This window comes from Manis javanica, chromosome 3 (assembly GCF_040802235.1).
Source record: "Manis javanica isolate MJ-LG chromosome 3, MJ_LKY, whole genome shotgun sequence".
NCBI lineage: Eukaryota > Metazoa > Chordata > Mammalia > Pholidota > Manidae > Manis > Manis javanica.
In genome coordinates, this window is record NC_133158.1 from 200,828,648 (window position 1) to 200,848,751 (window position 20,104).

The 20,104-nt window shown below is 44.4% G+C and overlaps 2 protein-coding genes across 6 annotated transcripts in view; one reads left to right on the plus strand and one right to left on the minus strand.

Moving 5' to 3' along the window:
- Positions 1–2,727: 2,727 nt before the first annotated feature.
- ZNF827 (zinc finger protein 827) overlaps positions 2,728–20,104 on the plus strand; it is a 162,312-nt gene continuing 144,935 nt past the window's right edge. For 3 of the 5 annotated variants that reach the window (XM_073232606.1, XM_073232610.1, XM_073232609.1), the window contains exon 1: positions 2,729–3,348. In XM_073232606.1, coding sequence (XP_073088707.1) covers positions 3,306–3,348 — 43 coding nt within the window. In that variant the 5' untranslated portion in view covers positions 2,729–3,305. Of the gene's footprint in view, positions 3,349–20,104 lie in introns of all 5 variants that reach the window. The other 2 variants (XM_073232608.1, XM_073232605.1) reach the window with 2 other exon arrangements.
- On the minus strand, positions 3,643–11,994 carry LOC140848145 (uncharacterized). The gene is made up of 5 exons (XM_073230395.1): positions 11,894–11,994; positions 7,689–7,743; positions 4,911–5,239; positions 3,757–4,267; positions 3,643–3,669 (listed from the first exon to the last, which is right to left on the minus strand). The coding sequence occupies exons 1-5, from the start codon at positions 11,992–11,994 to the stop codon at positions 3,643–3,645; spliced, it is 1,023 nt and encodes a 340-aa protein (XP_073086496.1).

Genomic DNA, 20,104 nt, shown 5'->3' on the forward strand with positions numbered 1-20,104 from the left:
AGGGCAAATAACATCTAGTATTCTTATGAAAAGAGTTTTGACCCCAAGGACCCCTTTACAGGCCACATGCCATTGTGGGGGAAGGGCTTCCTTTGTACCTGCCCCACCTTCCCCCTCACCCACCCCACCCCAGCAACACTTGGGCTAGGATAGAATTTACTCTCCTGAGAGTGAGCATTTCTGAAACATCTTTTTAGAATGCACACTTTTGAGAAAACCTACTTTAATCTCCCATTTGAATGGTGATTGAGATGGGGAAGGAGAGAGACCTATAATTATTAAGGTAAAATATATTTTAAAAACTTGGGCTGTGGGGGTGAATCAAATAGTATATTCCAATGTGATAACTATGGTAAAAAATAATCCAAGTTAATGATTTATGGATAGGTGCCTCCAAAGACATACGTCTCCCAAATTATTTATTCACTTGATTTTTAAATCCATTGTAGCAACTTCCAGCTATTTACCTTCCTAATATTTTAGGTTAGTCTAACACTAAAATTAGTTTGTGTCGTCAGAGTATATAGCAATTCAAGGTGAGATGCCAGCACCCTTGAAGCAGGCTCTGTAGCAGAGAAATACAAAGCTGAGAATGAAACAGAAATTGTTTTGTCCCTATTTCCATTTTCTATGTTGTGTACTCTTTCAAATAATTTTTGAAAGTGGTCGAGGTATAAACGAGTTTAATTTAAAAATGCTTTTGGCTGTTGATAAAACACCTATATAATTAAAACTTGACAGTGTTTGCCTGCGTGCCTTTAAAAGGTCGCAGGAAATGTACTCTGCTTTGAGGGAAGGCCTAAAGTGTGTTTTCAATTAGAGTGTAGTAAGCACGGTAGAGTCATAGCAATTCAGGAAAAGGTGGTGGTGTGGCGTGCCTGCAGAGTAACAGTCCTCTGTATCCTAGCCGAAGATTCTAGACGAGTGATGGTGGAGTGTGGTGACCACTTTGTTTACCTTGTGTTAGGTTCAAAGACCCTACATATTCAGGGCGAGGAGTCTACTTGGATGGGCTCTGATTTATCATTCGTATATTCAGTTCAAGTCCAGCACTACTGATAATAGTGAAAGCCATGGCAAAGTGAGTTTGATGTATTTCACGTTATACCACAGAGAAACTTAACTGCCAGTTTACTTAAGCCAACGTTCAGTGAATGATGCTCCACTCTTCAACTCGACTGCTCTCTGTTTGGGTTTTAGATTGAATTGAAGCAGGGGTTCCAAAACCTGCTTCCAATGTCATTACTTGTCACTGGGAAGCTAGATCTTTTGGAGGAACGACAGGGAGGATTTCATCCCGAGATTTCTTTATCAATGAAAAACATCGTTTGGAAGATACAACACTCTTCAAGCTTCTCTAATCAAAGTGTGCAATATAAAGCCTTCCTGTTATTTGTGAAGGGAGTACATAGGGACTTAACCCAATGGCTGTCTTTAAGGTCACTCCAGTTGTGAGAATTAAGCCAGAACCTCAAAGAGGCATTAACTATCCATGTAGGCTTATAGGGTGTCATTTTAATATTCTGCATTTTCACCATGCCTCCACCTTCTTTGATTAAAAAGTCTATTTTAAAATTGGTAAGACAATATTTAACATAAGATGAGTCAGTTTTAAAAAAGCTAAAAAGGGAAGATGTAGTTAAATAATTCACCTTTTTATTTTTTAGCTACATGTGACTCATGACATATAATGTATTCTGCTAAGTTCAAAGTTTCCTCTTTCAAAGAGTTTTATGAAACAACTTTTCTTCAGACCATTTTTACTTCAATTATAGTAGCAGGTTTTGGAGTTTAAATCATTAACAACCTCTGAGTGAACTTTTATCCAAATGACTGCAAGTCACAAAGAGAGCAGTCCTCTTTCACCAAGTAGCTTTTGTGCTAGAGTGAGACCCATCTTTTTCTATTTTTCCCCTTTATGTGTGTCTTTGAAGAAAGATGTGTGATTTGTAAAGTAATGAAAGTATGCATCAGTTAATGAAAACTGCTATATTGGGCTCATAATGCAAACTGGAATTGCTTCAGGGGAAACATCATATACCTGCATTGTAGCAAGGAAAAAAAGTAAATTTTAGAAGTTAGGATTGTTGTGTGCACTGCAGGAGTATCATGTAGACGTTAAATCAACCATCAGGGGTGACCTAATCTTATTTTTCCCCCTTTTTCATGTAGGCAGCATTTTTCAGTTTTGACTCTACCGGACACTCCAAACCTGGGCACTCACTCCATCAACCTAGTTATTGATTTCACCGTATGTTATATTTTTATTTTTGCAAAATTATTCTTATTGGAATATTTTGTAAGAGTGTGTGGAAGACTGTAACCTCCACACACTTAAGGTGACCGGGTGGGAGGGTAATTCGTGCAGTGAAAAAGCCTGAATTTTATACAGAACAAAACGCAGTTTAATAAACAAAAGAAAGTTAGGAGAAAAACCTATTTTCTTTTAAAAAATCAGTAAGAATAATGAACGACTCGTTGTTTAAAGAGTGGGAAAAAGTTTTTTCCCCCTAGATGTAGCGAATAGCAGGATAGATTCGAAGAACTCCATCCCACCCCCGCAAGCGCGCCCCCCATTCTTTCCAGACAGAGCGGCTGCAAATCCAGGCTGAGTCCGCCCTGGGAGCCTTAGGGCACCTTCCTCTTTGCTGTGTGTGTGTGTGCGCGCGTGTGTGTGTGTGTGTGTGCGCGTGTGTGTGTGCGTGTGCGCGCGCGTGTGTGTGTGTCTAGCTCTCGCTCTTTCCCTCAGTCTGTGCCTGTGTGTGTGCGTGTGTGCGTGTGTGCGCGTGTGTGTGTGTGTGACAGAGAGAGAGCGCGCGAGAGGAGAGAGCGAGAGAGAGAGCAAGAGCGAGCTGCGAGCCGGGCTGCCGCCGCTGCCCTTTGATCCCGACATTAGTGTTAGGGGCTCGGAGATACAGCGCGCGGCCATAGACACCGCCGCACCGGCACTCATTTATTTATGCCTCCCATCACACACGCGAGCACAGGACACACACACACTCACACCTATTAGATCCGTTTCCATTGAAGAACATTACGCTCGGGGACAAGCCAGGTGCACGACCAAAAATTAAAAAAAAAAAAAAAAGGAAAAAAGAAAGGAAAGAAAAGAAGAAAACCCCTCTTCTGGCTCCAGGAAACAAGCTTCAGCCCATTGCTCACACCGGAGAGAAGGGGTTTCCCCCTGCCCGCCCGCCCGCCCCCCAACTACCTCCCAGCTCCTGCCAGTGTCTGCCTCTCTGCCCCCACGGGGGTTTATTTGATCTCACATTAACCAAGGAGGAGAATGTGAGAAAAGGGGGAAAATGCCCAGGAGGAAGCAGGAGCAGCCCAAGCGCCTTCCCTCACGTAAGTCATCCCTTCTCCACCTCCTCTCGTGCCATTTTCTCGCCCTCCCTCTCCTTCTCCCCTCCGCAGCCTCCTCCGTTGTTTTCTGCATTAGTTTAGGGTTACAGAGGTGAAACTGACAAAGACACAGCCCGGGTTACTCCTCGTTTAGGTCTATGCTGAGGCAGCCATGTTGGTGATGATCAGCCCCGTGCCCTTTCTATTCTCTCTCTCTTTTTCTTTCTTTCTCTCACCCCCCCTCTTTTTTTCCTTGAAATCGGGCTTTTTCCCCCCTTTCCCTCCCCCTCCCTCTCCTCACTCCGGGTTGCTGGGGGGAGGGGGCTAGAGAAAGGAGGAGGGGAGTAGTGTGGATGCCGGTTTTTTTTTTTAATCGGGGGTGGGGGGAGGTGGGAGAGGTTGGAATCTTACAAAAAAAAAAAATTCCTTGTGGATCCCAGTGCCTGAGGGTGCGGGGGTCGGGGCGCGCGGAGGGCTGGGGGCCGTGACATGGCGTTTGGGGGTGTCGGGGCGAGGGCGCGCTGCCGCCCGCCGGGGACAGGATCCAGGGAGAGGTCCGTCTCCGGCTAAAGGTTGCGCCGGGGTTGGTCGGCCCCGGAGCCGCCGCCGGCGGCGGCAGCAGGAGCAGGAGGAGGCGGAGGTGGAGGAGGCGGTGGCGGCGGAGGGGAGTCGGGGGCGGGCGGGCGAGGCGGGAGCGGCTGGGGAGGGTGTGGGGGCACTGCACACACACTGGTCCACACGCGCCGCCGGGCGGTTGCTCCCGCGGCGCCCGGGCGCGGGGGGCGCGGGGCGGCCAGGCTGGGGGCGAGGCCGGGCAGCGGCGGGCGGATGTGGGGTGCGGGAGCTGCGCCGAGGCGGAGGCAGGAGGCTGGGCGGCTCGCGGCTCGCGAGGTCCCTGCAGAGGGAGGGCGGAGCAGGGCTCCTGGCCGCAATAAAATGCGGGGTCAGGCGGAGCAGACGGGACCCGGCGAGACTCGGGCTCTCGGAGCCCCCTCCCCGGCGAGCCCGAGCAGAGTCCGGGACTAAAGTGCACAGAGCCCTCCCCGGCCGCGGCCACCCACACCAGCTGGAGACACACACCGCCGGCGCGGCCGGGTCCCCTGCCCCTCCTCCACCCGCGCCCCCGGGTCCTCTCCGCCCGCCCTCCGGCTTTTCTTTGCTAGGCTCCTAACTTTTCCCCCACTCCCTCTCCAGCCCGCCCCCCCCCCACCGCCCGCCCCATCTTTCTCCACTTTGAGTGTTCCGAGATGCTGCTAAAGCTAAAAGTGAAGGAGAAAGAAGCAACTAAAAATATCCCCCGGGGCCGCCCGGCTCCTTGAATGCAGGGGGGAGGGGACAGGGGAGAAGGCGTGGGGCGGGGTGACGGGGAGGAGGGGACGCCGAAGGCGCCGGAGGGAGGGGTCGGGGGAGGCCGAGGGTCAGTTCTCTCCTTTCCCCCCCGCGCGGGTCCCCACTCCCGGCGGTTTGGCGCTGCTCGGAGCCCGATCCTGCAAAACCCGGGCTGGGGGCGGGAGCGGAGCCGGGGCGCCCGCCCGCTCGGGTGTCAGGCCGACGTGGTCGGTCACCTGAAGTTCACGGAGGGTGGGGGAAGGGTTAAGGTTATGGTGTCTCGGGCTCGGGCTGTGTGTGGAGCTTGTGCGTTTCCGCTGCAGACAGGCGGTGCGATCGATCTCCCCCTCGCGAAATATCCGCGGCGATGCCTGCCCGGGGAACGGGGAGGGGGCGCGGGTGGCTCCGGCGCGCGCCCCGCGGCTCCGTGTTCCCGGGCCGCGGCCGAAGTGGCCAGCACGGGCGCTTGCAGACAGCCCGCTCCGCAAACATTCCTCTTTCTTTCCCCTTCCCGGAACGCAAGGAGTCGACGCACAGGGCTCGGGTTGTGCTTTTTTTCCCCTTCCTTTAGGAAAAAAAAAATGCCCCTGTGCAGTCCTTTCTCGCCTGCCCGCTAGAGGTTCTGAGGATAATACCACATATGTAATATATATACGCAGAAAAGCCCTCTCGGGCGGCTGCGTGTGGAGGGAGATTTTGTGCGAGGGAAGGGAAGGCGGTGGAGTCGGGGAGGGCGAGTTGGGAGGCTCCGCGCTGCGATTCACAGAAAACTCGCAGCAGTTGGTGGAAGTGTGTGTGCATGCACATGGCCGGCCGGCCGCCGCTCCGGCCCCTCTCGGGGGCGTGCTGCGGGGAGGGAGGGGCGGCAGGGGTCCCGGGGGGGTCGCGGGAGGCTTGCCCTGCTCGGACAAAACGGGCTTCGGTGTTCTCTGCGAACTTGCCCTTAGATGGCAAGTTTGGGAGCGGATGAGCTGGTGTGTGAAAACCGGAGCGGTGAGGTGATTTGGTTATTTTCCTTCTCTTCTCCCTCTGCTTTATAAAAAAAAAAGACTTGGCGGGGTTGGAGGGAGGGCCGGAGAAGAGAAGGGATGTATCTGTTTCGGCTGTGACGGAGACGGACCGCCTCCCCTCCCGTGGTGTGTAGCGCAGTCGGGCAGCTGCAGCCTGCCCTGCCGGTGACCTTGACCCTGACCTCGCGCGACTACCCTCGCCGTCTGAGAGGAAATCAGGCTCCATTTTAGCTCGGGTGCTGGGTGGGCCTCTCCTGCTTGCTGGTGCCTGGTGGTTGTTGTATTTTAAGGGTAGGTTCTCTCACCCTGTTCTCTAATTCAATTCTGTTATCCAGTCACTAAAAAAAAAAAAAAAAAAAAAAAATCCACTACTTCTTCCAGTCACAAAGCCAAGCCACTTTGACTGAAGTAAGAAAAAACTACCTTTTGGAAAGCCCATGAAAGTCCCTCCAGTTTTTTACCAGGAAGCCTCATTTGCGAGGCTTTTCCACTTGCCTTTGCATTGAGTAGATTTTTGTGGATGTTTGTTGCCTGTTCTAAACATGTTTTATAAATGTTTTGTAAGCCCTTTGCATCTGACCTAAGAGCAATTTCTGGGCAAATGGTCTATTTTGCAAGTCAGACACAGTAACACAAGGCTTGGTAAGTGCTCAGTGAGTCTTGAAGAAACTTGGGAGTGAGATGATGTAAGAAATATTGACTTTGGTAAAATTAGTGTTAATTTGTATTTAATGTAGAGTATAATTGTAGTCCTAAATCCCAGTTTTAATGCTAAGTTCTTTGTTTATTTATTTATATGTGGGAGAAGGATTTTTCTTTACCTGGAGAATTGCTTTGCATGAAAGTTGAGTAAGTCTGGAGATTGAGGTTGCCTTGATTGAAATCATCCCAGGTTTTTAAGAATTATATAGCAGAAGATTATAATTTGACCCTAAAAGAAAGGAGAGATGTATATAGTTTGTGTGTGTGTGTGTGTGTGTGTGTGTGTGTGTGTTGTGTAGGGGGGCTTTAGAGGGGGAATTACACTGGGAGAATGACTTTGGAAACCCAATATCCCTTCTGAGTAAATATAAAATTGGTAAACAGCACTACTAATGTACTGTTTTAAGAAGCTAGAGAACCTGTAAACATACATTTAAGAAGTTTATATTAGAATACAAAAAAAAAAACTTGAGAAAACTGAATCTATAGAAAATTTAGAATGCTTTCCTTAGGCCCCCACCTTGCCTCTGCACCCCCCTCCCCTAAACCATTGCTACTAATGGTTTTCTCTATTTTCTCTTATTAAATACACTACTGGGCAGGCACAGTGTGGATGTACAAAAGCTCCAGTACTCCCGCTCTACAGCACAGACACCAGGGAACCTGGAAGTTCCTCCCTTGAGTAGATTAGTCCTGGAAATCCAGACTAGCACTTGGTATTATCTGATACCAAGTCTGGGGTGAGCCTCAGCCCCTGGCACAGAGTTCCAGCAATTCCCCAGGCTGGGCTTTGGCCTGCTAAGGTTTCCTAGCTCCTTCTGTTCAAGTAGACACCCATGGGACTGTTGAGAACCGAATTAGCTTTGGGCATGGGCAAGCTTTTAACCTGACACTACTAACCTAAGCGATAGATTTCTTATTTAAAATTCCAAATTCCACTTAGTCATTTCCTCCTGGGCCTCTGAAGTATGTGTGTGTGTGTTAGTTATATGGGCCTCATACATATGCAGAAAAAAAAATGGTTTGTCCTATAGAGTTTAATGATGATCCTACTGGCTACACATCAAAAAGAAAAAGTTCTGTACTCGCTTTTGGAGGTGACCCTCAACAAAGGGTGCTAAACCTAAACTCTCTTTGAGAAGTGGCTTTAAATATGATTATTCAAAGCCTTTATTTCATGACCTAGAACATTATTATTTGGGAATTTAAATGCATCTCTGCTGTTGTTTATGGCTCTTTTTTCCATTATCAAGGCCCAATACCGTGTTCAAAAAAGTGTCCTAGAGGGCCTTTGTGCTATACCATGTGCTTATCTTTAGCAGACTCCTGAATTGCATCCTGAACGAAGTTTGTCAGCCTGAGAAAGAGGAAGAGAGGGACAGTGATGTTGGGACTCTGTGCTAGGCCTGGGGTTCAGCATTTGGCCACCGTCCTTATGGCAGGGAAGGCTTTCTCCTGTGTGTGTTACATCTGTAAATCCTTTAACCGTAGGTGCCATTTTCTCATTAGCTTAAGTTTACCCATAAATATGTATGAATTCAGATACTATTATATTTATCATTGGAAATCTCCCTGATACTTGTTCCTAAGGGGAAGCCCAAAGGAACACTTGCTTTTTTATTCTAGTACTTTCATTGTTTCCTCAGTTGTGGGTCAGTACCAGAACAGGTTATTGTGTTCTTCATGAACAAAACTTAAAAAATTCCCTCTTGCTTTCTAGTAAAATTGGGAGGCAAAATGACTTAAAAGCAACAGGAGCCCTTATTTTTATATTTTACGTGTCTTTATATGTCTGTTGAAGAGAAAGGGTAGAAGATTTAACTCTTCCCCCTACTTATTCTTATTATTTTTTTCAGTGACTGGGCACTCCCTCTTGACTGTGACAGGAACCCCAGAGAAATGGTTTGAGTTTCAATAGTAAACTATTTCACAGCCCCTGCCGGCCAGAGCTAATGATTCTGAGGTACCACATCGGAGGCAAGGTTGATACTGGGCAGTAATGTCTGCCTGTCCTCTGAAAAGAAAACCGTGTGCTCCAGCGACAGTTAATAGGGTACACTGAGCTTGCCTGTTAAAATAAGGAGGGTAGCTCAAAATCACATTGCTTTGAATGCTTCAAAATAGTTTCTAATACAAAATTGATTTTTAATTTATCCACGTGCAGCAGTCTCTGGGGATGACACAGCTGTTACTTGACAAGTCTCTGCACAGTGTTAATCAGGCTGGAGAAGTATAAATTGGACAGTTTTTGGCCTTGCTGTGCATCAGAGTTTTTAATCTTTGAATGGCCTTAAAGGGGAGTTCCAAGGGAGGTGTGGAAAATCTCTGTCTCTCTGTCTTGAGAGGTTTATAAAATTAGGTGGTCAAAGGCCATGGAAACACCATAGGGACGGTGTCTTATTGGTGGAGGAACCAGGCAGGCTTCTCCTGGGGTCAAAAGTTGGTTTAAAATACAAGGAACCCTATTAATGTCAAGATGTTCTTGTAGGAAAGACCAGATTTGAAATACGTGTTGCCTGGCTGTTTTGGCCATCCAGTTTGTTTAGTAATCCCGGTAGTTTGGGCTCAGATTGTTTGAGTAAATTAGTTTCACAAAAGAGAAAATCTCATCCAGGGTCTCGAACCTGGGTCCCTTACATGCAGAGTGGTATTTTTGAACTCAGAAATGACAAGGTATAAAGGAAATGGTGGAGGCCAAAGTGCCATAGAGTAAAAAGTTCCTTGGATTTCTGTGTCTGGTTGGGAATACCGTCTGGGAAAGCTGAGAGAGAGCTTATTCCTCAGAGTAGGTTAGCATATCCTCCTGCCATCCTCATTTGGAGTTGCCTTGTGCCTCCAACCATTCTTCCCTTTTTTTTAAAAATCTGCTGGAGCATTAGGATAGAAGGACAGCAAAACAAACACAACAAGCTGGAGCAGATCTCGCCATTCTGAGTGATGTATCCGTAATTTTCTATAATTTAATCAGGCTGATCGCAGAACAAGATAATGACAGTATGACCTACAAAATAGGACATTTGGGGGCGTTAAAGGCTTTCTAGCATGAGGTTTTACAAGACCATGTGCCTTGTGGTGAAGGAGTAAATTTTGAGTTTTCTGTTATTGGAAAGAAATCTAGAACAGGCCTAGTTATGGTGAGATGTGGGGTTTTTAAAAATCAGATTTCATTTTTATTTCAGCTTAGTTAAGGCCCTCTAAAATCATATTTTAGAGGTACAGATTGTAGTGAAGATGCTGTGTACTGTTTCTGATGTATTCTTTTCTGTTTCCTCCTGTACAAGGTGTGTCTCAGTAATTCATACCATCTAGGGCCAAGTGTACAAAATATTTTATGGTTCAGGGTAGCTGAAATGTCATCTGTCATATTTTATAAGAAACCAATGTGCAAAAGCACAGACCTTAGAAATTGCCAAGACTCCTTGATGGCCTCAAGTTTCTAGCTGTTTTCCTTCTTCTGTACAGGAACAAGTTCTGTATTTCTAGTCTCTGTGAATTACATTTTTATGATACCGGAGAACAGTGTGTGACTAGGTGCTAAAGCAGGGGACTCTCCAATGACTTGTCATCCCCCAAGGGCCTCCCTTGGTACAGAATTGCTGTAGTTACAAGGTAGTTCCATAAATTAAAATCAGGCTTTGGCTTGATACTAATCTTTAGCTCCATGAGTGCATATTGCTGTTTATTTCATAAAAGTCAACTTCACTGCACACACACACAGAGGCTGCACTGTAGCTTATTTTATAAAATTGATGTGCAGTGATAACACACCCACGGTCTGAGATCCCAGCATGCGGCCTTTAGCAACTTTGTTTTTCACAGACTGACCCAGGGTTATAATAAATGCAGGAGATTTTGTGTGCCTAAAAGGATATTGTTTCCAGCCATTCTTTCCCTTCTGATTCAAAAACAAACTTCCACCCCTGAAGTTCTGTCTTGAGTTCTTAAATGACTAAGGCTTAGGTACTCTTTGCTTCTGTTTTTAAGAAACTCCAAGTTCAGACAAGTTCTATTAGCAAAGTAGAAGTGCATAGACTTCTTGACTCCTAGACCTGAAGAAGCAGACCCTCAAATAATCTCTCTCTTTCTTGCAATTTCTACATGGGGCAGATGAATAGACCCCATTAGAAGTTTGGTGTAAAGGGAAGAATAAAGAAGGGGTGAGAGGGAACTGAGGAGCTCAGGGTGAATTGTTTCTGAGTGTTCTGGAGAAGCTGGCCTTCAAAGGGGCCTGGGGAAGGCCAGGGGAAAATGGTCTTTTACATGATTGATCAGCAGGACTGCTTATCTGAGCTTTTGAAACAAGCTACTGTATTGGCGGAGGGTGATAGGTTTTTCTAAGGTTGTATAGTGCCAGTGTCTGATTGGTGGTTTGTTTTGAAAAGCTTTTGTTGTTGTTTTTTAACAAGAGGGAAAAAATATCATGTGACTTTGCCCGCTTTTCACTGTCTGTACTTATGTGGTATGACAAACAAAAACAAGCCACATGCTTTTTAAGTTTGGAGTGTAGTGGTCAAGTGTACAGACTCTGGTACTAGGCTGTTTAGATCCCAGCTCTGCCACTAACTAGCTTTGTGACCTTGGGCAGATTACTTAACTTCCCTGTCCTCCCCTTTCCAAATCTTTCAATAGTGATAATAGTCCTTTTATCGTAGGCTTATTATAAGAATTAATTGACCTCATGTATAAATGTCAATATTATATGCACACACAAAACCATGCCCAGTTAGTGCCTGCTGCATAGAAAGAGCTCAAGTATATGAAATAGGTTTCCATTTGCTTAAATTGTAGTTAGACTACAGGTATTTCTAATTCAGGAGTTCTGTATTTTTAACTTAAAAAATTTTCCATAAGTCTCGTTAAAGTGACAAATATGATGTGATAAAATTCTTTTATAAGGCTGTTATAACAGGGCTTGGCTAATATTTGTTCCAAAGGCTAAGAGTATTACCTTAGACTTTTATTGTAGGAACATGTTCTCTTGTGTGTATGATTTGACCTGAATATTATCTAAATTGTGTAATAATCATATGAATTATGACTGGGGTTCACTGTAAAGTGAGGATAGTAAATCCATGTTCACAGACTTGCAGTGGGATTCAAATGAGAGAATAGGTATTTAATAAACATTTTATTTATCCATTTATTCAGTACTCAGTCCACTGATTAAAATCACCCAGGGGAAATTTATATTAGTGTTTCCATGTGTTGCATAAGTTAATAGTTCAAATTTTGCACTAAAGAAGGCAAGGCAGTTTCTACCTGTGTAGAACCAATCCAAGGGACCACATTAAATGAATTTTAAATAAAGCACTGAGGGGGCTGTGTGTGTATTGTGTGTATGAGATAGGTCATATCAGAGGTCACAAGCTAATGGCCTACTCATGTGTTTTGCCCCTTACAGTGTGTTTAAAAACTTGAGACAGCATTGGAAATGGGCAGTTTCACATAAAAATACAAACTTCCGGCTTCTTTTGAAAACTTGGGAGAGCCAGCGGCACTGGGCCCACCTCCCTGTGTGGCCGCGATCTGCTGTGGTCAGAGGTGGCTGTCTCCCTTCCCCAGGCACGTGCTTGTCAGTCTGCCGCAGTTCCTGCCACTCTGCTGCCATGGCCTCGTGGGCATGTACACCTGCTGGCCTCCCTCATGTATCTTACCTCATGGCCCCTGCAGCCATTTGACTTAGAAAGACTTCTACATTCCCCAACATTCTGTGATCTTTTAATTCATCAATGAGCTGAGCTGTTGTTAACCACATGTTGTTTCCGAATGGAGAAGCAGTGTAGGGTGGGGATTAAGATTCTGGCACCGGGTGCACAAGTTCCATCCTAGCTGTGGACATCTTAGCCATGACCTGGACAACTATAGTTCTCTGTTTTCTCTGCAAAATGGTGGGAGCACTATAGGGTCAGTTAGTGCACAGTCAGTGCTGGCCACATTAATGCATGGGAGGTGTGAATTCATTTCAACTAAAGATCTCAGTAGCATTGCTTTAACTATGTTGCGTCATCAATCAAAGACAATAATTGCTGCCTATCACCATCGGCCAAGGCAGTGGTTCTCATGTGGGGCCATTTCAAAAATTGAAACACTCTGAGAGATTTAAATTTGATGGCTTAGAGTTGGGGCTAGGTATGGACATTCTTAGAAAGCTCCATGAGTGATTCAAATGGATAGCCAAGGTTGAGGTCCCCTAAACTTACCTGAACTCCCACTCTGGGCCGATGCAGGTTCAACCAAAAATAAACACACGTGGTGCTGAGCCTTGGGCAGGCAGCTTATTGGCAATAATTTATTAGACTCTCAACACCCCTAAACAATAGTTCATGGATGTAGATAATTGACTCCAACTCTTCCAGGTCGGAAACCAGAGGCTCAGGGAGAGATCTGTGCTAGACGGAAGGCAGAGAGACTCCAGTCAGCTTTGTCACCCTCTCCCACCATGCTCACCAGAGCTTTTCACTGACTTGGTGACCTTAGGGCCATCATTCAATCTCTGTGCCATCTTATAGAATGGGTCGTAGTACATTAACCACAACCTTCTGTTGATTTTATGCCTTGTTGTTCAAAAAGCATTTTCACTTATATTGCCTGCCTGTGAGGCAGGCAGGAAGGGTTCCTTCTTCCACCAGTTGGGCAGACGTGGGAACTGAGTGGTGGAGAGGCAAACACTAGCTTGAGGTCATGTGTGTCAGCACTGTCTAGGGCTGGACCATCTACTGGCTCCTTAAGGCCATCTCCTGGTCTCAGCTGCATCTCTGACATCTGTGAAATCTTCAAGGGCATGACACCTGTACCTCCTCTCGGAGACCCTCCACCACCGGAGGACCCCTTAGGTGCTGATGGAGCACATTGGCCTTGTGACTCATCATGACTTGTGCCACCAATAATATTTCTTTCCTCAAAGATTTATTTGCACCTTTCACTTAGAAGCAGAGGGTAAGAGAATAGAGTCCTATGCAATGACATTTTTTGGGGCCTGAATTATGTGCTCCGTATGGAGAACACTGCTTTCGCATAATGGCCTAGAATTATGAGTTGTTTTCTAATCTGTGCTTGTTTGGCCCTACTTGTCAGGCCAACAGTCCTCTCCAGAGCATGCAACACAGCTGCATTTGGAAAGAAACAAAGTGTGGGACACCCTGTGCTTCAGGAACTATTTCTGAAGTGTGCTATATGATTTCTCTCTTCTAGGGGAGGGCCAACTGCAAATAATAATTCACTGAATTTTAATCTGACCTTAAGAAGGAGGGAAACCAAATTATTGCGAGCTGCTTTCTGACATTTATAGGAAGAGAAATTTCATAATCCAAAAAGTAGGGCTTGGGGACGGCTGGATCCCTCAAGCAGAAGTGGAAGTGCTATGCATCAGTGGCTGCTTGAATACCTGTTGATAGGTGGGAAAATACATACAAAAGGAGAGGAAAAAAAAGTACAAGTATTTCAAATGTGACTGAAGTGTGCTCTTAAGGCTGGAGCTGTAGAAATCACATATTAATTCTGTTTATTGATGTATTTTTAAAAGTCTGTATTGGCTTTAGTGACTGAAGTAGTGCATGCTTAGTGTAAAATAATTAAAGCAATGTAGAAATGTTTAAAGTAAAACAGTGAGAGTCCCATTTCTGAGTTTCCACCCCTAGAAATAACCATTGCTAATCAAAAGCAACATGTAAAATTCAGTCTTCATTTGAAAAGAGGATGCATTTCAGCAGTTGGTTGAGTTAATTTCAGTACTGAATTCAGAACAACAGTGGCAACATGGGTCTCATAAACTGATTAGGTCATGTCTGTAAATATTGACTCCCAGATTGGATGGCCCAATTTAAAAGGGGAAATTGAGGAACTACTCACCAGAAGAGAGGCCACTAGCATATAGGCTCTGGAAGTCATCATATGAGGAATTAATTAATTAATTAAAAATGATGAGACAATTGGAGTGCTTAAAGACTGAAGGTGAATAAAAATCGTGCATGGCAACTACATTCAAAAGTATGAAGTATGTCAAGTGAAAAAGGGAGTAAATTTACTCTGTATTGTCATTCAGTCTAAATTATCAGCCTGTGTCTGATAACTGATACTTCATTCATTCATTCATTCATTCAAGCAGCAATAATTACGTGGTTCTGTGCCAGGGATTAGGGATCAGTGGAGCTAAATAGAGCATGGTCGTTGTTCTCAAGTATTTCAGAGCCAAATAGGCAGAGAGAAAGAGAGAGATGGAAACCTCAATTGAAATTCAGCTTGAGAAGTATTTTAATAGATTTATTAAATGCTGAGCAGAAAACAAGAGATTAGGACCAATAGGGTAGAAGTTATAGGGAAGGTAACTTTGATTTCTTACGATAAGGGCCTGTTGGATAAATAAAAATGCCTAGAAATGTAACAAAAAATCTTGTGTTTAAAAGAGGCCAGTTTAACAACCTGCCTTGAGTGATTTTCAAGTTAAGAGAGGTGGGATAAGGAGGAGAAACATTGAACTTTAAAGTTGTTTAATATTATAAAAGAGAATTCCATAAAACAAATGCTGCTTTGCTTAGTTTCTATTATAAAATGGGAAATCTGTTCCTACAGCAGGGGAAAATGTCTTTGTACTGAACTGAAAGCCTTTTGGGAGTGAGAGTAAATGCCAGCACACATGGTTGGTGTCACAGCGGAGCGGTGAGGATTTAATCAGCTGAGAATTGTAGTCCCTACTTGCTCCTTGTTCATTAAGAAAAAGTTTTGAGCATTTACCTGGCTCATCGAAGTTGGACAGCATGCAGTTTGTACTGATGGTTCTTTCAGATGTTGACTTGAAGCAATCACCAAGGCAAGTACAAATTAATATTCCAACAAGCGTGAGACAATATATGAATTAGATGTGTAACTGTTTGAGGACACTTGGAGTAAGAGTGATGGGTGACAGATTCTTGGGGAGGAGAGATACTCACAGCATCCTCAAGGAAGGGCTGGAGCCAGAGAGGAGAGAACATTCCAGGCAGAGAAAATGGCGCTAGGGAACAGAGGTTGAAACAAACCAAAAGCATGTGGGAGACACTAAGAGAAGAAACTGGGGCCATATCGGTGAGGGAGGAGGTAGGAAAAATATAGGAACTGGCTCAGGTGAGACGAGATGATTGCTTAATTTAGTGGTGTGGATACAACACAAAGTCAACTGTGAAATGGGGTTGTTTCTTTTATTGTGATAAGAATGGAGATGGGGGATGATGGCCTGAAGGAAGAAATGGCCTTTGTCAGTAGAGAAGACTGTTGTAAAACCAAACAAGATGGATGGCAGAGGCTGTGACCTCTGAAGGTGTCTGAGAAGGAGGCCAGCCCATCTGGGGCCCATCAGACCCTCAGCCAGGACCTGCCCCTTGCCTCCTACCCCTGCCTCACCTCTTTGGTTCTCCTTGTCAGAGAAGGCTGTAACACAGTACCTGTAATACAGTACAAAATATATACTTTGAAGGTTACAAAGTACGTGCATTTCCAAAAAACCCCTAACATTTACACATATATAATGAGGTGCCCTGGTAAAACAATATCTGTAAACCTGCCACCCAATCCAACACATTTCAACACTATCAGACCTCCTGTACTCTTCCTGTTGCCTGTTCCCACATCCTACATTTTCTGTTTATCGTTTCCTTGCTTTTTCTCTCTAGGTTACTGTATTAGTTTAGCTCACCTTTGAAATTTATAAAAATGGTAGCCTACAGCATGCATTCTGCTCCTTGGTTTTCATTCACCTGCTGTCTTGGGAGATTTCCCCACATTGACGTATGTAGCTGTGGTATATTCCTTTCCACTGCTGTCTAATATTGATACTGTAAAAACTAACCACAGTTTTGCTATTATGAACAGTTCTATTAGGATAACGCATGTAAATATCACTTTGGCCTGAGTATGTATTTCTCTAAGGCACTGGTTCTCAAGTATTGTGGTCTCAGGACCCCCTAAAGGTTACTGAGGACTCCAAAGAGCTTTTGCATATATGCATTGTATCTATACATTATTACATGAGAGATTAAAACTGAGAAATTCAGTATTTCTTGTTAAAAGTAATGCTTATAACCCATTATGGATTAACTACAAATAGTGTATTTTATGAAAATTACTTTTCCCAAAAAATTTAATGAGAAGAATGGCATTATTTAATATTTTTGCAAATCTCTTTAGTGTCTGGTTTAATAGAAGACAACTAGATTCCCATACGTGCCTTGCATTCCATCAGTTGCGACATGTTGTTCTGGATGGAGTATATGAAGAAAACCTGGCTTTATGCAGATATGTAATAGCCTTTTCAGAGAATCATGGATATTCTCTGATACTACGCCAAGGGTCAAAAAGAGGTAGCTTCTTAAAGGTTAGTTGTAATGTGGAATCTGAAACCATTTCAGTGAATTTTCTCTGTTCTGTTACATTAAAATCTCCTGCTTTGTATTGAACTTTGAATGGATCTTCATGCAGGTAACAGCATGCACTGGTCATTTGGAAGAGATTGGTTCCCTGAGTTGTGTAGATCTACCATATGTTGATGCACTTCAGTATACAATATAAACACTGATCAAAACTGATCTTACTTGAGTAGTGTGTGTTGGGAAGCTGTCAAGTTTCCAGGCGAAATTTTAATTCATGCTTGAAAGCTTGAATTTTATCATTGGCTACAATTACCGTCAGGTTTTCCTTAAAATATCAGCCTTACTTCATTCATTTCCAAGAAACAGTCTGCCAACTACCCCACACTGAAAGACTATTGTTTGTCGTCAGTTATATTCTTTCAATTAAAAAAGCAATGTTCCATGAAAAAAGCAGCTAGTTCAGCTCCCAACTCAATCACACATTCCTTTCCCTTGAGGCAGCCATCACAGTTCAGGGATGGCAAAAGTGCTCTATGCATACATTTCATATATATGTGATATTAAAAAGATATTTGCTCAAGGGACACTTTGTAATAAAGCTAATGACTTTTAGTGAGGCTTCATCAAAGACATTCTTAAGTGAAACAGGCAGGGTTATTTGTTTTGTCGTGTCCTGCTGTGTGTGTGTGTGTGTGTGTGTGTGTGTGTGTGTGTGTTTACTGTGAGGGTGTAGCCATGAGGGATACAGTGACGACTGATGTGGTTTGATTCTGCTGCCTTAATTTGAGCTAAGGTGCAGCATTCTACCCACCGTTGCTTTTGTATCCTCAGCGCAAATGTTAACAGTGTAAAGGGCAAATAACGTTTTAGTATTATTATGATAGATGTTTTGATCTTGAGGATCCTTGAAAGGGTCTCAGATAGACCACACTTTGAGAACCGCCGCTCTACGGGGCCTGCATAGGAATGGAAATACCAGGTCTTTGTGTCTGTGCCTCTCCAGCTTTACTTGGTAATGTTACAATGCAGCACTTCATGAATTATACTGAAGAACCCCAAAGTGAGGGAACCCTGAAGACAGGGAACCCTTACCTCACAAGGGTTCTCAGCTTCTATGAGATTCCTTCAAAGTGTCTTTGAAGTCTCTTATTCTCTGAAAATTTGAATGAAAACAGGCATTTTGCTCTATATGTTTGTTTTTAAATAAGTGTTTTAAATTGAGCACTTAAATTACATTTCTTCCCCACAAATACGTATGTAACATCATTGGCCTATGAAGATGCTCTGTCTCTACCCTATGACTTCCTCACATCTCTGCTAGAGAAGGGGAATCAGTGGGGACCAGGGGTCCATCATGATTTAGGGGGGAGAGTGTGGAGTGGCATGCAAGAGATGGCTAAGGTGTTCAGGCCTGGCAAACTTGGAGTAGTTCTGGTCTTCTCTGCTTTTTCTGGTGTGCTATCCTGACCCTCCTCTAACCCTCTCAACCCAAGACAGAAACCTGGCTGTAGTCCTACATGCCATCCTCTTCCTTTCCAGTCATGTCAAATTGATCACCAAGTCTCTTCATTCTACTTCCCAAATCTTTCTAGAATTCGTCATGCCCATACCCTGCCACTGCTTTTCTGTAAATTTACACTCTTATTTTCTTCCGTAAGAATTAACATCCCTTTTGCCTCATCTCATCTCCCCATCCCTCCACCTGGGCCTCTATCTAACCCAGTCTTCACACTGCTACCACGGTAGACTTTCTAAAACACTTATGTAATCCTAACAATTCTTATGTAGGATCTTGTCGGCACTCTCTAAAAGGGTAGTTTCTACTTTTAGCAAAGTATAGAAGATGCTTCATTATCCGAGCTCCTTTTCTTCTGCCCTCCTAGATATACCTTGTTTCATTCATATTGAGTAACTTCTTTTGCAAACCATCATGCTTATATCTCCTTACCTAGGCAGATTCTTTCCCTGTTTCTGGGATGTCTTCAACCCATCTACTTTGCCTGATAACCTTCCACTCCTTCAACACTCAGTTGCACACTGAGAGGCCTTTCCTGCTTGCTCCCCACCCCCTGCCACTGCCCCACCTACTGGGCAGCATTAAGCACGCCCTCCCCTGGTTTCCTTAGGGTCTCATAACACCTCCCATACTACATTATAATTGCCTATTTGTCTATGTCCTTATTGACTGTGAGCTTTTTACGGGTGTGGACTATTTTTTACTCATTTTGTACATTTTCACACATAGCAGTACCCAGTACACAGTAGGTGGTCAGTAAATATTGCTGAATAAATGAATGAAAGGAGAAGTTAAGAGCAAGTCACAGAATTAGAGAGATGGAAGGTGTTGCATACACATTGTGGAATGAATGAATGAAGCAGCTAAGAGTGAGTCTCAGAATCAAAGGGTGTTAGGGGTAGAAAGGAGAACATCTGACTTCCTCCCTCAAAGATGAGAAAATGATTTGCCTTGCTTATACAACTGGGCTGGGTAGGAAGTGATGAACAGTGCCACAGACATTCACATGGATGTGGCCCACAGATGAGTGGAGAGAGTCATGTGCTTCCGGAGGAGACTTGCCCAGAAGAGCAGAGGCCATGGCCTTCGCCACAGGGGGATACCACAGTCTCAGTGCAAGAGGAACGTTTGTGGTTGGAAGTCTGTGGCACATTCCAGACTGTAGAGTCTGCCCTCAGCTATTGGCTGTTGCTCTCTCTGTCCTCAAACTGTGCCAAGACTGTAAGATTTTCCTGATGACTGGGCATATTCTGCATCTGGATTCCATGGTCATAACAGCCAGAAGTTTCCTGTCCTCTTTGGTTGAGGTGATTATGATACAGAGCAGGGTAGCAATATCGACAATTTCGAGGTAAGAGCCACTATTTAAAATATGATGTTCTCTCATCTGAGATATGTAGGTGCCTGGGAGGAAGGCGAAGGGCAAATATTATTGGCTGAGTGCTAACCCTGTGCCAGGTGCTTTACTTGCATAATTCTGATTTATGTTCACAATTAGAGGCATCAGTATCCTATTGTGTAACAGAGAATGGGCTTGTAGATGTCAGGTAGGTCTGTAGGAAGCAGGGTGGAATGCAGATAGACGTGCTTGGTGCCAAAGCTTGTGTGCTTTCTGTTTTGCCATGCTACTGCATGTTCTAGAAGTGCTTTTTTTCCCCATGTGAAACCTACTCGGGCCTTATTTTATCAATTTGGTAAATTCTTGAAGTTGCATATGTTTGATATACTTAAAGGGAGAGGAATCTGTAGTTTTCTAGTTTAATGCTGTCTGTGCTATGCATTTTACAAATGCTTTGCTATCTCTACAGAGAGAGGGAGCAGGTGTTAGTACCCTGCGTCACAGATGAGGGATCCGAGTAATG

What these genes read in the sequence shown, in the direction of transcription:
- LOC140848145 (XM_073230395.1), bottom strand. Translation starts at nt 11,994, where the DNA reads ATGGCAGCAGAGTGGCAGGAACTGCGGCAGACTGACAAGCACGTGCCT. An exon ending in CTGCTAAAGATAAGCACATG is followed by an intron (nt 5,240 to 7,688) that starts GTATAGCACAAA and finishes TTTTTCCTAAAG; the next exon opens with GAAGGGGAAAAAAAGCACAA. An exon ending in ACAAGGAATTTTTTTTTTTT is followed by an intron (nt 3,670 to 3,756) that starts GTAAGATTCCAA and finishes TCCTTTCTCTAG; the next exon opens with CCCCCTCCCCCCAGCAACCC.